Genomic DNA, 16,506 nt, shown 5'->3' on the forward strand with positions numbered 1-16,506 from the left:
ACACGTCGGGTCGGGATCTGAAGATGGGCTTCATTCATTATTCGGCCCACGTTGTAGACAGACGATAATAACCTTTCCTTCTTGTATCTGTTTAGAAACTGCTAAAAGGGTATATCTGTCAATTAAGTGTGGAGCTATCTTCTTCTTCCCCCTCCTCCTCCTTGGGCTCTCCCGAGATCTTTCTCGATTTGCCTTTACTCGTTTCTCCTGCGAAATCCGTAAGCTTTCGATCCGTTTTCTTACTATTTATTTTTCAGGCTTGTTACGTACTGCTTGATGATTGAGATCGAACACATTATAGGGTTCGAATTTGATTTCCCCCCCCCCCCCCAACTTTTGTTTTTCTTCGAATTAGGGTTATTCTGGGAGCTCTCAATTTGAAATTCGAACTATTTGCTGCTGCTCATATATCCTGGAGGGAGAGTGACTCACTTGGGGTGATTTTCAATTGTAATAGTGAATTGATTCGATAGCTGCTACGACTATAGTGATGAGTGAGGATTTTTTGGTAATACTACATTACATTCTAATCAGGTGCTCAACTATGGTTATTGATGTAAAGTGCTTAGATTCAAGTCTACATTTGGATTCTTTTGCTTTTCCACTTAGTAAACGACTGTGACCTCTCATCCTGCAAAACCACCTTCCCCTACATGCGTTAATAGCATTCTTCATTACTGCTCTGCTGCTTTCTGTTATTGATATCTTTTCATTGTCTTTTTACTCTTCATTCACCCTATTCTCAATGTTTGATATCGTTTTTTTTGCTCCTATTGTTCTTCTTATCCCTCAGGAGCTAAGCTGCAGTGGGAATATGATGCCTCAGCATCAGATCAAGGAGCAACATAATGCTCTCGTGATGAATAAGAAGATCATGTCCATCCTTGCCGAGAGGGACGCTGCCGTCAAGGAAAGAAACGAAGCCCTGGCTGCTAAGCAGGAAGCTTTAGCCGCTCGGGATGAAGCCCTTCAGCAACGTGACTTGGCTATCTCTGAGAGAGATAATGCTATCATGGAGAGGGAAAATGCCTTAACTGCTCTTCAACACCGTGAAAACCATCTCAACTACATTTTGGATTGTGCAAAGCGTGGTGGCTACCAAACCTGTTTCACTGAAGAAACCCACTTGCCCAACCCTTCCCCATTGTCAACCATTCCACATGAACCACCCAACACCAAAACGAAAAAAGATCGCAAACAGGAAACGGCCCGGTCAAAGAGAAAGAAATCTGGCGGCGAAGATCTGAACCGTCAGCTTGCTTCTCCTGGGAAGAAATGCAGAAAGGATTGGGACTGTAACGATGTGGGTTTAAACCTTGTCACGTTCGATGAGACGACAATGCCAGTGCCCATGTGCACTTGCACCGGGACTGCTCGTCAGTGTTACAAATGGGGGAATGGCGGGTGGCAATCGTCTTGCTGCACAACCACTTTGTCTCAGTATCCGCTCCCGCAGATGCCAAACAAGCGGCATTCTCGAATAGGCGGTAGGAAAATGAGTGGAAACGTCTTCTCCAGGTTACTTAGCCGTTTAGCTGGTGAAGGGCACGACCTCTCCTCTCCGGTTGATCTCAAGGACTATTGGGCTAGGCATGGCACGAATCGCTACATCATTATCAAGTAGCCAAGATTGATGAACCACTATGTTTTATCAGGTGTGTTTCTCTCTTCATCCCTATTTTCTTCTTCGTTTTTTTAACAATTAGGTTCAAAAGTGGGATGAAAGAATGAAGCTTAGACTCATTTTTGTTTTTGTTGTCTATATAGTTCAGCTAATGCCAAATGTTTAGTAGTATTGTTTTGGCTTGGTTTCGTGTTTATGTAATTGTAAACAGTCCAGTGAATGATGTCATATTTTATTTTAGCAAAGTCTCAACTGATTGATCACAACTCGCAACTCTGCAACTAAAAACAGGATGTTTTTTTATATGATCCTGTCGAATGGCATTAACAAATTCTTCAGTCTATCCTCTCTCTCTCTCTCTCTCCCACCCAAGAATCGTTGAGCAGCTTTGGCACGTTTTGCTCAGGCATTCCTTTGTCTTTGAATGGCATTTCACGGCAGGAACGATACCAGAGTCCAATGGATCCATTTATTACAACGTTTGTCTCTAATCTTTCTACATGTATTCTCATCTTGCTCGGTCTATGTATCATCATAGCTGTTTCTTCCATGCAAGTTGCTAGCTAGTCTGTGGAAGGAGGTCTTGTGAAAATTCTTGATTATGGTTGATCTAGATAATAATAATAATAATAATAAGAAAAAGTGCACAGGATACTTACCAGAAAGCTAAAATGCACAGTTTCATTCTCATTGCATAACCAAAGTACGATCATGTCGATCACCCATCCTCCTAGTGAGGTTTTGATTATTTATCTGCACTTGTAAGCTTGTTGTTAAAAGGAGTAATATACATTGTTCCCTACATGTCCAAATTCGATCTCGTCAGATATGACCTCTCTCTCTTTAATTCATAGAATTCGCCACGTATCGTAGTGAGTCCAATAATGAAATAATATAACTGGGTCCCCATATGTATCTGTCTTATCATCTAACGGATGTACTAGAAACCACGTGCTACCATCGGCGGAATTGTCGCTACATCTAATTTTTTGTATTTAAATTCAAAGATAAGCGAGAGAGATATGGGGTCCGCTTTGACCTATCCAAAAATATTTGTATAATGTGGTTTAGTGAAACCTACAAATTTCATTATTTTCTCTCTCTTTTGCCAAACAAATTTAATTAATCTTTTGCACTGTTAATTTGTAAATATGTACAACTTTTTCTTCGGATATTAGATTTACATTTACTCGGTAAATATGTGTCTGGCTAAATTCGTTGTTGAAATTTTTCTTTTCGTTTTCTTTTTTCAGAGTTGTTGAACATATTCACTACAAAGTTAATATTAGGTGGACTCACCAAAGAGTGTGCTCATTTTTATACAAAAGTTAATATTCCAAAGTTTAGACGTGCGACCAACGGCATTTGCATTTGCCAAACTAATATCAAGAACGCACATTATGTTAGGATATATCATGCACCAATACCTCGCAAGCAAAAAAAAACATTAGTCTTACCCCTTAATTTATGATCCAGGATAATCCTGGCAGGATTGTTTGTGAAATTAGTTAACGTGTGTTGAAGAACAAAGTTCCACTTGGTATTACTCTGGTAAATATGTTTGACACACATTTAGATCAGTGGAAACATTTCCATATACAAAATATTATTATATTAGATGGTCATGTATACCCATATTTTTAAACATAAGTCATACCGTTTTATATACGAATCATGTTAGAATTCGCAACCTAATTAAGTTTCGGTTCATATATATTAGGCGTTGTTCAGTTACCGTTAATAAGTGGAAACACGACCGCTTCTAATATGAAAAAGACTTAATCCACGTGATTTACACCCTCAGTTACGCCTTTCCATTATCCAATTAATTGACCAATTCCCACGAGCTAGCATCTATATATTGTAACATTTGTTTTGCACAAATAATATTATGAATCAACTAACACGTTTTCGTTTTCTGTGATTTATAATCAGCAAGAAAAAAAGACATTTCATTATTTGTTCTAAAAACATCGGCTATAATTACGTCTATTGTTAACCAAAATATCATTCAGACGAAAAACTCGAGCATATTGTACATTGTTTTTCAACGCTAGTTTTTTTTGTCTAAAAACATAGGCTATGTTAATCGTTTAAGTTACGTCTATCTCTCAGATTTGATGTGTGCTGGAAGAGATTATTTACAAATGATGGGTCTCCCGCAGAGAGATGAAACATTTTTTTCAACGCTGGTTCGTATTTTGTTTGTACTATTATTTGTACATCGATGAGTAAGATACTAGTCTTTCTTTTTTTTTTGGTGCAACCCTTAAAATACTATAGTCTTCTTGGAATCAAATAATTGGCGATATGAAGATATTTATAAGAAACATGGAGAGAGGTGGGTTAAAAGAGTCAATATTTGTTGTGTGGTGGGGTTCATGCAATTTAAGGCTTATGAATATAATTGTATTGTTCGGCCAAATTTAAATCAGAACTAGTAATTATTTTGTAACAATAATTTTTGTAAAACAACCCTTAACACGGTGAACGGATCTTAGTTAGACTCTGAAAAATACTCTATAGGTAAGAAGATTATTTAGGGGTGGTTGCCAACATTTTTTGTGCGTCGTTTGTGTTGGATTGGAATTTGAATGTTCCTTTTAGATGCAGCAGTAAGTTTGACTCGAAATAAATCCGGAACGAATCTTACAATAACGTATTATTTTTTTTAATACTATACATTGTAAAGAGGCAGAATAAGTAAGGAAATACATAGAAAGAATGGCTTTTACATGATGCGGCATACATATGACAGAATCTTTCTGTGTAAGCAAAAAATGTCAAAGATGGTCGGAAATCGGAATAGAATCCGTAATCAAATAATGAAAATATATTCAAAAATAAGATATATTAGCTTGACATTTAGTAATGGAGATATTCGATACTGATTATGGTGAGAAGAAAATGATACAGTTGACATAAATGGGTAAAAACTTAACAAAAATAAAAAGACAGAATGGATAAGTAAAAATATTTTACTCACTCAGGACATCCGTGTCTTCTTTTTAGTCTCACATCTTGCTGCTCTCTCGTGTCCAAAAAGTCGTGGTCTCTTTCTTTCGTTTTTTCTTTTTTAACCATCTTATCGAGAAAATTAAAGGGAGAGAAAATCGCGGAGGAAAAGAAAAGAAAAAACAAATAGACCCTCCTGTGATTTCCCAATTTTCTTCTTTAATTTCGAGGTTCTCGCCATTTGCGCCCATTGATTGATTGATTGATTGAATCTCAAGCGAAGTGCGTTGAAGTTGAGGAGGTAAGCCCACTTGCATTTCGCTCTCTTTTGTGATGAGGATTCATCAGCCTCTCTTGTTGTTTGGTGATGATAGATAGGTTTTAAAAAGCTTTGGATCTTTTTCGGAGTGGTGAAAATTGGACAGCATTAACCGTTGTTGGGATCTTGAAGAAGAGAAGATGGGAGAAACAGACACTGATATGATGATCCACAGACACCATTCATCATTGGGCTCATGTTCAATTCCGAAGCAGCAGCAGCAGCAGCAGGAGGTGGAAATAAACCCTAATAATCTAATCCGCTCATCAGCAGCAGCTCAATTCTCCAGTGAGAGTGGCAATTCGAATTCGAAACGAGTGGGGGTTCCTCCGACATCTCCCTACTCTCAGATCCACTCACGGTCAATGTCACAGCCTTCCTCTTTCTTCTCCTTCGATTCCTTGCCTCCCTTGAGCCCTTCTCCCTTCCGCGATCACGACCACCCTTCTTCCTTGTTCACCAGACTCGTCGGGGAGTGTCTGCCTCCCAGAAAATCTCACCGGCGCTCCAACAGCGATATCCCCACCGGCTTGTCTCCCATCCCTCCTACACCTTTGGAGCGTTCGACCAATCCTTTCGTCAAGAAGGAAGACATGGATGATCTCTTCTCTGCCTACATGAATCTCGACAACATCGATGCCTCCGATAATCTTTCTCGGGATGATATGGAGAGCAGCAGAGCGAGCGGCACCAAGACTAATAGCGACACCGAGGGAGATAGCAGCAGTGTCAATGAGAGCGGCGGCGGCGATCTTAACAACAATAACTTGAAGAGAAGAGCCGGTGGAGGAGACATTGCTCCTACCTCCAGACATTACAGGAGTGTTTCTGTCGACAGTTGTTTCATGGACAAGCTCTCTTTTGCTGATGACTCCCTCAAGCAAGTTTCCCCCACCAATTCGGTTGATCGTGCTCCTGCATTTAGCATCGAGTTTAACAACGGCGAGTTCACTGCAGCTGAGATGAAGAAGATCATGGCCAATGATAAACTTGCTGAGATGGCCATCTCTGACCCTAAGCGTGTCAAAAGGTACCCTTTTTTTTTTTTTTTTTTAACTTTTTAATGAGCTTAGTTTATGCAATTTGATTCTCTCGTTTTTCTTTCAGAATCTTGGCCAACCGTCAGTCAGCAGCGCGGTCAAAGGAGAGGAAGATGCGGTACATAGTGGAATTGGAACACAAAGTGCAGACTCTTCAGACCGAGGCTACTACTTTGTCTGCTCAGCTCACCCTTTTGCAGGTGCCTTTTTGTCTACATTTTGTTTTAGCGCCTAGATTAGTCTCTCTTTTTTTTTTTTAACCATCTTTTTTGATCCAGAGAGATATGATGGGGTTGACAAACCAGAACAATGAGCTCAAGTTTCGTCTTCAAGCTATGGAGCAGCAAGCGCGGCTTCGCGATGGTAATAATGCATTTCTCTTCATTTTTATACCAATTTCATCCTTCATGGATCTTACTCATATCTCAGTTTCTATATTCTTGAAGCTTAGTAAGAACAACTACTAACTATATCACATTATGTTTGAAAAATCTCCAATCTATGTGAGAGAGAGAATGATTGTTTTTTTTTCCGTGGCAGCTCTGAACGAAGCATTGAATGGGGAAGTCCAGCGACTGAAACTGGCAATTGGTGAGAGCAGCCACAACAACGAGGCTGACAGATCAAAGATGCAATCACTCAACGCAGAGATGTTCCAGCAACTCAACATCAGCCAGTTAAGACAGCAGCAGCCTCAGTCTCAGTCCCAGTCTCAGCAGAATGGAACCATGTCGACAAAACCTGAATCGAATGAATAGGAGCAGACAAGTTGTTGAGGTTGCTGGCTGGATCAAAGAATTGGAGTCTTTTAGTTTTTTTTTTTTTTTTTCTTTCTAAGTTACATATCAATCAGTCAAACATATCATATATCTTATCTATTTTATGTGCAGAGTCTGTTGAATTTATTTTTACATATATATCATAAGTCCAAGAAGTTTAATTTTACAGTATTATTATTTTAGAAAACGAAAAAATTTATGGTAGATAAAATATGGTTGTAATGGAGATTGAGCATCAGCCAGAGAGATTCTCTGTTTGCTGTTTTATTGAGTTTTGATTGTTGTCTCTATGTTGTTTGTTCTCCTATATATTTACATGTCTAGTAGACGGACGTTAAATACAAAAGAGAAATGCTGGTTGATGATGAATCAAAGCGCAAAAAAAAAAAAACACAAGAGAACTGGTCACCCCTGTGTTCACCAATGTAACTACTCATTGGGGAAGGATCGGTATCTCTCAAGCTCACTATAACTTTTCTTTAACTCGAAATACACTCAAATGTATAAAGAGTATCAAATCAATCAAGTTTTGATACAAGTTACAAGGTCTAGAACGATAAATCACTTCCGATCCTTGACAGTGAGAACACTATGAGCTAAGTGTCTACTCTCATTCTCTCTCTCCCCTCTGTAAATCGCAGTGTTGAAGACGAAGATGATACAACAACCTTTTGGACCCTTGTAAGTTGTAACCGAATTCGGTTATATACAAGTTGCTGGCTCAGTTGGCAAACTCTCTGACCCAAGCCAAAAAAAATCAGCTGAGATGTGAGGCCCATTACAAGATTCGGCCCACTCCCGTGTTTGACTGAATCGCTTCATTCGGCCTTCTTAGTTTGGAATGTACTATGTATATGAATGAGCAGGTGCGGATACCGGAATTGCTGCTTGGAAAGGTTCCGGAAGGCTTCACGTTTTCCCGCAGCACACAAATCGTTTTAAAATACTATTAAATTTGACAATCATAGTTTCCAACATAAAATCAATCTCGGATTGATTCAAATCTTGTATAAATTGCTTATGTTTCATCAAACTTTTGAATGTGAATTTTTTTCTCTAACACATTCTCTAGAGATAATAGTGTTTATAACCACTTTTCTAGACCGGATTAATAGTGTAGGATTTGGATCTACTCTGATACCATGTTAAATTGGGATTTATTATAGACTTTTATCTTAAAATTAATGATCATGACCTGATTATTATTTATATATCACCCAAACTTTAGATGTGGATCTTTTCTCCAACAAATATAGCATAATGTTCTATTATAATATATATATATATATATATAACTTTCAGATGAAAACAACAGTTGTATGTAGGCGAAAAAACCAAAAAGGTATGTGCGTCAGGAAGAGTAGTTGCTATCATATACGATTTGTGGCTCGTAGAGAAAAACGAAAAGAGAGAAGTGCATTCAATTTGTTAACCTAAAATGCATATATATTAATATCATATATATAGGACCCCAACTTATAATTACTAGAGACAAACATGCTTGTGCTTCGCCTAAAGAAGTAATCCACTCATAATCTGTGTGCGTACTATACTTTTATAGTCAAAACACAAAGTCGCAATATAAACCTAATTTAGAAAGGGAACAAACAATTGCTTATTAGAGTGGTATTTTTTTTTTTAATTTAGTATGCATTGTAATGCATGCATTTAAGCTTTGCGTATTGAGTTGTCTATGACGCTCTTTAGTGTTACGGGTGGGATCGATTTATTTGTTGTTTCTCGTTGATAATATATTGTAATCTATTTGTATAATGTTCAGATGTTTTTAATAAGTATGATTCTCTATATAGGGAAGAGAATCGGATGGAAATTTTATTTATACATTACTCGAATACAAACTTACTCATACCCGTGACCGTGAACAAAACCTAAAAAAGAAGGCTCATACAAAGATCAAACAATTCTAATTAGTTTCAAATTAAGAACTCGAACGTTCATAAGATTCGAACCCCAAAAAATGCTGGTCAATATTCAACTTGCAGTCATCATCTATAAGCGCAAATCACCACTTTCCAACAAATATAAGCATATAAAACGATTCGAGAAATCAAATCAGATTTATATAACATACATAAATAATAAATGATAGATGAATACCACTATTTCATATCGATTTGTCCCCTTTTGTGTTGTTTGCTTAATTACATAATAAGTGAGATAGCAATTTTTATTAAAAGGACTCATTACATCTCTGAATTTTTTAGATGAAACAAAAAAACAAGCCACCACTTCATTAAAAACATCAATATTCTATCGAATACGAACCCCATTTAGGGCGACCTAACGGACTAAAACCCCCCATATTTACATGATCCGTGTAGAGAATGATCTTCTACATGTGGATCTTACAGGTTTTTAGTCCAGAAAAAAAAAACATTTGGATAGCAAATCTTTATCCAAAGGCAAAAAAAAAAGAAAAAAATCTTAGTCCTCATCATAATGTAAACTCTCTCCAATCTCATCGGATCATGGATGTTAGGGAGAGAAAAACGACTTCTTCACAAGGGATAGTGAGTCCTCCCATGTGGTGGAAACCGAACTCTTCCTCTGCTTGTTGAAGTAGGATCAGAAATTCGGGATGAGACAAGAAGGTGATTGGTACGATGTACCTCGTACGATTTTCCCCTACGTAAACCGGAAAATGTCCCTTTGGTACGTCAAGAGGGAGACCTTCCTCGTCGTAGCATTGTTTCTTGCCTAAGCTCGAGCATCTCTTTATGATTTGCTTTAGCATCGCTGTTTGTGTTAGCTTCGAAGATCTCTTTGCCGCCATTATTTTAATTTTAGTGTTAAATTTTTTGATGAGATCGAGTGAGGGAGTGAGGAGAGAGTTTGAAGGAGAAAGGAGAGTTGTTTAGTGAGAAAGAGGTGGCGAAAGGGGGTTATTTATGGAGGACGAGGATGAGGATAGGATGCTAAGCAATAGTTATTTTAATTTCTTTTTGATTATCTCATACAGATTTTATATTAATATATGATCAAATGATTATCAATAATCTAAAATTTTGGTTAGTGCCGTCTTCTAAGACTCTTCCAAAATAATTATACATTTCGAATGAAAAATTCAGCAAAACAGCTAATGGTTCGTGCCTCAACTGGATAAATTCACTTATTTTGAGTGAATTATCATATAGTATATATGAAGTATAGAAAAATGGAAATCACAAAAATGTGAATTTAGAGCAGCTTTCTCTAAGAAGTATGAGGAAATTTATTTGTTTTAAATATTAGTAAAAATATTCCAATATTTTCATATGCATATTATGAATAACTAGTAATATTGTAACGTTATATATAATATAGTTTTGGATATAGAGTTTTATTTTTAAGGAGGAGAAGAAAAGCAGGAAGAGTGATACAGAGACGCATGTGACAGTGTGGGATCCAAACCCATTGCAATTAAATTTCATTGTTGGTCCTCCCCAAGACACCATGGTCCCTCCTCTCCCTCTCTTTCATTAGTTATCATCATAAACAAGAAAAATATCAATGTGGTAACTATATTTCATAACTACGTACGAAGAGGTATGTGAATATGTACTATAAGTACAAGTTGTATGTACTCCTTAGTCTGTTTGGTTAAATGTTTACTTAATTACCTCTAGTTTACATATGATAACTTTTGTTGGTAATCTTCAACGGTCGTGGGTATTCTGAGTTTCTGACTAATCACAAACTAGCAGCCACAATGTAAACTCTTAAGTTGATTGTGTACACCAACATTACTATATCACCGGACTATAATACAGATCTACTAGAAACAAAAAATTTAATGTCTCTTGATCTCTTTAACCTAAAATATGTAGGCTAATCACGCGATTTGAAAGTACCATATATGTTTTGCAATAGGTTTTAATATATAGGACCTAATGGTAGACAAATTGCTAGATTCACAACTGTCATGTGATGAACTCCCAAAACAACCAAAAATGTAACAAATAGAAATAAATATAATTGCAGTAATAGAAATTACAAAACTATTTGATTAATTACAGCCATTTGGTTACAAAATATCTATTTAAGAGAACACATTGTAACAAATGCATACAGAAAACTACAAAAAATGACTCTTGTCTGCAAGTGACCGTATTTGCTTACAATACTTATTGACCATGTTCGATATATAGTTATATGCTTATAGACAATGGGCATTTATTAGACCTTTGTTCTTGGTCGTAAAAGGTTAGGGACAAAGAACATGTTAAGTCTCACGATCGTTCATTTTTTTTTTTGTTAAAAAAAGTCTCACGATCTTGAGCTTCCCATCTTTGTTAACTTTTGACGTTACTCTTCGTAATTCATGGGGTCGGCCATAATGCAGAATAGTTATATATATAAATAATCTCTTATATATTAATTGAGAAACATTACAACATTGTTTTGTAGCCACGTGTCAATATGAGAATGAAATTCAGAATACTTAGAAAAATAGATTGGTCCATCTTAATTTATATTATACTTTTTATTAAACTAACTATCGCATTGATAAATAGTGTACAAAAGAATATTCTTGCACTTTCCTTAAATAAAAACTACGGAATTACCTAATATGATTAACATATATATGACAATTAATGATTTGAATAATAAATATTTGATAATAGTTTTTGTATCTTAGCTTTTTTTTGTTTAATTTTATATTATTAAAAGATATTAAACAATCACATTAACCATATAATAAGAATTAAAATTTTCTAATATGTTATATTTTGATATTTTTAAAAACGACTATAAATTATTAAAATCGTTAAATGTCTCATACTAAAATTTTGTAATCAATGTTTTAATTTTTTTCTATTAACAAGATAAACATAATCATAAATCGTATGAATATGAAATCTCATTTAATAGACATTCTTGTTAAATGTTAATATAGTTTAAAATTAAACTATGTAATATATAAAAATACATAAATATGTTAATTTCTAAATTTGTGTTGAAAAAGTATTGAAACCTTAATATTTTTAATTTTGAAATTTGCATCGCACATTAGAAATTTTTTATTTATCGTATGAGTATGAATTCTCAATAATAAATATTTATATTAAAATATACTATATATCTATGTCCATGTAATTGAAATTTAGTTATATACCATAAAAAATAAATAAAATGATTGTTTTGATTTATTTACCAAAAAAATATATTAAATAAACAAGAGGTATTATTTTTATTTATGTGATTACTATAATTTAATTATATACATAAATAAACACAAAACAAATAACAATATATAAAAATTATTATTATATATAATGTTCACTCCGCGCAATTGCGCGGATCTTAATCTAGTAAGATAATAAAGTGAATGACAAACGTTTTTTATTGGTAAAAAGCGAAGCACTTATTTGGGGTACTATTTCTCTAAATGAACATGTTATTTCAAGTATTTGTGATATTTGATAATTAAAAGTATGCTGTTTAGAACAAATTGTACGTACTTTTATGGTACTTGCAACTAAACAAAATTCAGTCATTTACCTAATGTATTTTTTTTTATGGTCATGGTCATTTAATACATTAGTAGTAGTACCTAGCATGATAGTATTTTAAGCAACGCTAATTACTTGAGTCATACGTAACTCTGCAACACTACAAAGTTAGTATTTGATCTGGAGATGATTATTGGGAGTTGCATCCGAAATGTATCACATCAAGCAACAAGTGAAACAGAATAATGGTTTTGCCTCTTATCAACCACAGAAATGGAGAGAAGAGAGAGACCGGGGTCGTTGTCAGGGAGAGAGGCTAGCATGTTCTGCGAACGTGATTTGTTGGGAAAAAAGTTTGAGTGAGAAAGAAGGAGAGGAGGATTGGAGAGAAAATTTACGAATCTTTGAAGGGACAATTTCGCCCTATACGGAATGAAAAGGACATGTCTTTCGTCTCGACCAAGCACATGAAAGCCCCCATGTTACTCTTGGCTCCTCCTCCTTCCCTAAAACTGTCCTCTTTTGTACAACTTTCCGTTTTTACAGAGTCATGCACCTTTCTTTATTACTGATTTTACTTAGAACTAAATCTGTCTGCTCACTTTAGGAAATTCCTGAATCTCCATTTTCTACTTTTGCGGCCAGAAATCGAGAACCCTTTAAAAGCTGTCCTGTTTGTACAACTCTCTTGCTTTTCTTTCCAATGTCCCGGGTGCTATAGCTTGTTCAAAAACACTTTATTTCTAATTTTCTCAAACCCAAAATTTTTATTGTCGTCTGCATAATATAAATAAATGAACTCTAAAAAACTGAATATACAGCTCTGTTTAAACACACTTTTAGTGCATATTTACTCAAAATTATGTCAAATCAAGTAATGAGAAAGAAAGTTCGATGTACGTTTTTGTTTAGGAAGTGACTGAATCTAATTTCTATTTTCACGTGAAAGAGAAACCATGAGCTATGTTTCTAAGTCAAGAAAAACAAAGGTGGCAAGATCTGAAGTGAAATGTAGGGTCTTTTCATCACATGGGCTGCAGCAAACTTGGACCCTGGAGAGATAAGAAATTATGTGTGATCATATTGGCTTAATTTTCTTGTACGATGATCGACAGTTGATTTTCAAAAGGATTACCATCAGGGAAAAAGAAAGACAGAGTGGCACCTAGAGAAAACGATCGAGATGGCAAAAGATATGACTAAAGCTTTCATTAGCCATCGATTCATTTGTCTACTAAATGGGAGTTGAGGTAGGGTTTTGAGGTCGTATTCCAACTTAATTCGGCATGTGAGGATTCATACTTGTATATCTTTTTTAATGAGGCTTAATTTTTCCTTCAAGTCCAGGCCCCCCATTTGCAACATTTGAATCTTTTTACTATTTAGAGGACAAATAATTAAACGACAAACTGGACGTTAACAGTTTCACATGGAAAAATGTATAAAATCCAATGAATGTAAGAAAATGTCTAATTTTTTTAAAAGGTCAATTTATGTGAGTTGTTAATCAGAAATTTTATGGTTTGAATGACATTAAAAATAGATTCACAACTAGCAAGGTTAAAAACAAACTAGTCCTTTTTAATTTTAAACGAAGATTTTTTTGTTTTTTTGCTAAAAGGTAAATATCATATTAATGAAAGTTCATTAAACGCAGAGTCGAGTGACATTATTATAAAAAAAGGAATAACACGGTTAACGCTATTCGTTATATACAAGTTAAAAATAATGTTTAAAGTATGTTAATAATCCATGTTAATTGAGGATCTTTTCAAAAGTTATAACCTGAATTTTATAAAAATTAAAAAAAGACCCCATTCTATGTGAGAGATGTTTAAGCCTTCTAAAGTCTGACGGGGCAGAATTATAACACACTAAGAAATATCATAGTTTATAAATTAACTCCCTAACGAAATACAATTTTCTACGGTCACATATACATAGTCTAAAAATAAAACGGCATGTGCGCCTATGCTATGTCAAACCATAGTGTAATCAATCAGTATTATTTATTGTATACGTTTTTCTTATCATGTAAGCATAACTATTTAATAACGTCTACTAATACATTTTATAGGGGATAACTATCAAATGTTCTCATTTTACTTCAAGTTTGTAGAAAATAGAGCATGTAATTTTCTATGCATTATGTACGAAAATAAACAGACCTACATCACTTACAAAAATTATTGACAGGAACATTATCGTCAGTTAATATTATCTACCTTGATTAATAAGAACATTCGCCACTGTAATAGAACTATGCTACACAAGTTTCAGTTAATCTTCCTGATTTTCTCATATTAACTTTATTAATTATATTGTATATGTAGCAAATGTGGTTTAACCAGGAAAAATTAGCCACTTGATAAAAAACTTTATAATCTGTACTATGATATTGTTTAAAGGGTCATAACTATGTCTGTCTGCATGCAGGGGCGAAGCCAGGAAATTTTTCTGGTGGATGCACTACTAAATTAAAATTAAAATATTAAATAATTTTTAAAAATATTATTTAAAATTAAAATAAGATATAATATGAAAATAAATGTAATAAAATATTGATATTAATACATTATAAATTAATCATTGCTTGAAGTAAGGTATCACTTCTTAGTTTGTGATATTTTCAAGCAATTGTTTGGTAAATCAAAATGAGATACACTTAAAATGATCTCACATTCGTTTGGATAGGGTGGTTTCCACTAATTTCATTGCATAAAAACATTTTTTCATGACTTGCACCAGTAACAAGTAACAGGTAAATTCAAAACCAATTTCAAAAGTTTACAAATTAAAAGATATGTAATTAAACAACTAAATTACTTTTTCATCGTCGATAAAAAACAAAATTTATCTAAAGTCAAATTAGTCATTGTTTAAAACTTTAGAAATTTTGTGTAAAATTCAATACCATTCGAATAATTACAGATCTTAGTGGAAACAAATCAAAATATTTTCTAAAAGAAATTTTGGAAATAAAAATATATTTTTAAAGTTTTTTGCATGTCACGTTAATAGTTACTAGTTACTACTAGTTAGAGATTTATGATTTTAGCAAAAGAAAGTGAAAACTATAATTTGGCTTTAAAAGTTTCTTTTATTTTTTGTGGGCTAAGCTATTCTTTTTTTTTGGAATTTAGTTTGTTTTGTTTTTCATTTGCCCTTAATCTAAATTCTAATGGGTGCACAATTATAAATTCTAATGGGTCCACGTATAAAATTACTTAGCATTTACACTATTTTTTAAAAAAAATATGTGTGCTTGCGCACCCCTTCCCTATCACGTGGCTTCGCCCCTGTCTGCATGAATGGTTGGGGGGTCCTTCTTCAGTTTGTTCTAGTGAATTTTTGTTTTAAAATCATGTAATTATTACCGATCAAATATCTCGGTAGTTATATAACACGCTTTTTTAGTTTTCCCAATATATTAATTAAAGATTATTTAAAAAGTTGTAACTTTAAGTTTGTACTAATTAAAAAAAAACTCTGATTAGGTATCATTTAATTAGGATAATAATTTAACTTATGTAACAGCTTAAAAACTAATTGAAAAAATGTTGGTCCAAATCCAATTACGAGAAAACATTATATTAACCCAAAATATAAGAAGCATATATTATTTCCTTAAATAAAAGCTACAGAATTACCTAATATGATTAACATATATATGGCAATTAATGACTATGAATAATAAAGATTTGATAACAATTTTTGTATCATTCTAAATTTTTGTTTAATTTTATATTATTAAAAAACAATAAACAGTGACATTAACCATATAATAAAAAGTTAGATTTTTTTTTCATATGTTATATTTTGAATTTTCTAAAATGGTTTTAAATTACAAAAAATGAAGAAATCTTATATGTTATATTTTAAATTCTTAAAACGACTTTATATTACAAAAATGAATAAACCTTATATGTTATACTTTTCTTATATGTTAGATTTTTTCTTTGAATTTTTTAAAACGATTTTAAATTACAAAAATGTTAGTTTTCCTTAAGAATACGACTAAAGACATTAAAATGACATGTATCAATTCGATGGTTGATCTGAAACCTTTCAAAACAATATGGAAGATAAATGTTAAAATAATTCAACTGTGGAAACAATACTATTGATTTTTTTCAAGAATGTGTTGGATGGAAAAAATAAAAATTTTGTGTCATAATTTGTTTAATGTCCAATCCAATCAAGACATGATATATTAATTATAGTTTAGTTTCACAATTTTTAATAAAAATTGATCCGGTCATCGAAAAGAAATTATATAATAACAACAAAAAACATTATATATATAAATAAAATGATCAAATATATAAAAAATTTA

At 33.6% G+C, this 16,506-nt stretch overlaps 3 protein-coding genes across 7 annotated transcripts; 2 read left to right on the forward strand and 1 right to left on the reverse strand.

Annotated features, from left to right (window-relative positions):
• The first annotated feature begins 7 nt into the window (after positions 1-7).
• On the forward strand, positions 8-1,890 carry LOC106410750 (protein BASIC PENTACYSTEINE5). Of its 4 annotated transcripts, none has more exons than XM_013851344.3 (3): positions 106-218; positions 356-508; positions 794-1,890. In XM_013851344.3, exons 2-3 carry the CDS (start codon positions 491-493, stop codon positions 1,622-1,624), a joined length of 849 nt encoding a protein of 282 aa, XP_013706798.1. In that variant the 5' UTR covers positions 106-218; positions 356-490; the 3' UTR covers positions 1,625-1,890. The 4 variants fall into 4 exon arrangements, with proteins under 4 accessions (XP_013706799.1, XP_013706798.1, XP_013706800.1 ...); XM_013851346.3 differs by having other exon boundaries at positions 113-218; positions 356-534; XM_048763468.1 differs by having other exon boundaries at positions 113-218; positions 356-494.
• A 2,732-nt stretch (positions 1,891-4,622) lies between these two features.
• On the forward strand, positions 4,623-7,007 carry LOC106411291 (bZIP transcription factor 29). 2 transcript variants are annotated; one of them, XM_013852032.3, is made up of 5 exons: positions 4,623-4,880; positions 4,958-5,928; positions 6,006-6,138; positions 6,217-6,301; positions 6,479-7,007. In XM_013852032.3, the coding sequence occupies exons 2-5, from the start codon at positions 5,039-5,041 to the stop codon at positions 6,694-6,696; spliced, it is 1,326 nt and encodes a 441-aa protein (XP_013707486.2). In that variant the 5' UTR covers positions 4,623-4,880; positions 4,958-5,038; the 3' UTR covers positions 6,697-7,007. The 2 variants fall into 2 exon arrangements, with proteins under 2 accessions (XP_013707486.2, XP_013707485.2); XM_013852031.3 differs by having other exon boundaries at positions 4,638-4,880; positions 4,954-5,928.
• A 1,880-nt stretch (positions 7,008-8,887) lies between these two features.
• Positions 8,888-9,791, reverse strand: LOC106408977 (auxin-responsive protein SAUR50-like). Its single transcript, XM_013849669.3, has one exon. It carries the CDS (start codon positions 9,509-9,511, stop codon positions 9,197-9,199), a length of 315 nt encoding a protein of 104 aa, XP_013705123.1. The 5' UTR covers positions 9,512-9,791; the 3' UTR covers positions 8,888-9,196.
• Between the last annotated feature and the right edge of the window lie 6,715 nt (positions 9,792-16,506).

The sequence above is a fragment of the Brassica napus genome, chromosome C7 (genome assembly GCF_020379485.1).
Source record: "Brassica napus cultivar Da-Ae chromosome C7, Da-Ae, whole genome shotgun sequence".
Lineage (NCBI taxonomy): Eukaryota > Viridiplantae > Streptophyta > Magnoliopsida > Brassicales > Brassicaceae > Brassica > Brassica napus.

Coding starts and splice junctions, on each gene's coding strand:
- LOC106411291 (XM_013852032.3), top strand. CDS start 5,039: ATGGGAGAAACAGACACTGATATGATGATCCACAGACACCATTCATCA. Junction 5,929..6,005: donor GACCCTAAGCGTGTCAAAAG/GTACCCTTTTTT, acceptor TTTTTCTTTCAG/AATCTTGGCCAACCGTCAGT. Junction 6,302..6,478: donor GCAAGCGCGGCTTCGCGATG/GTAATAATGCAT, acceptor TTTCCGTGGCAG/CTCTGAACGAAGCATTGAAT.
- LOC106408977 (XM_013849669.3), bottom strand. CDS start 9,511: ATGGCGGCAAAGAGATCTTCGAAGCTAACACAAACAGCGATGCTAAAG.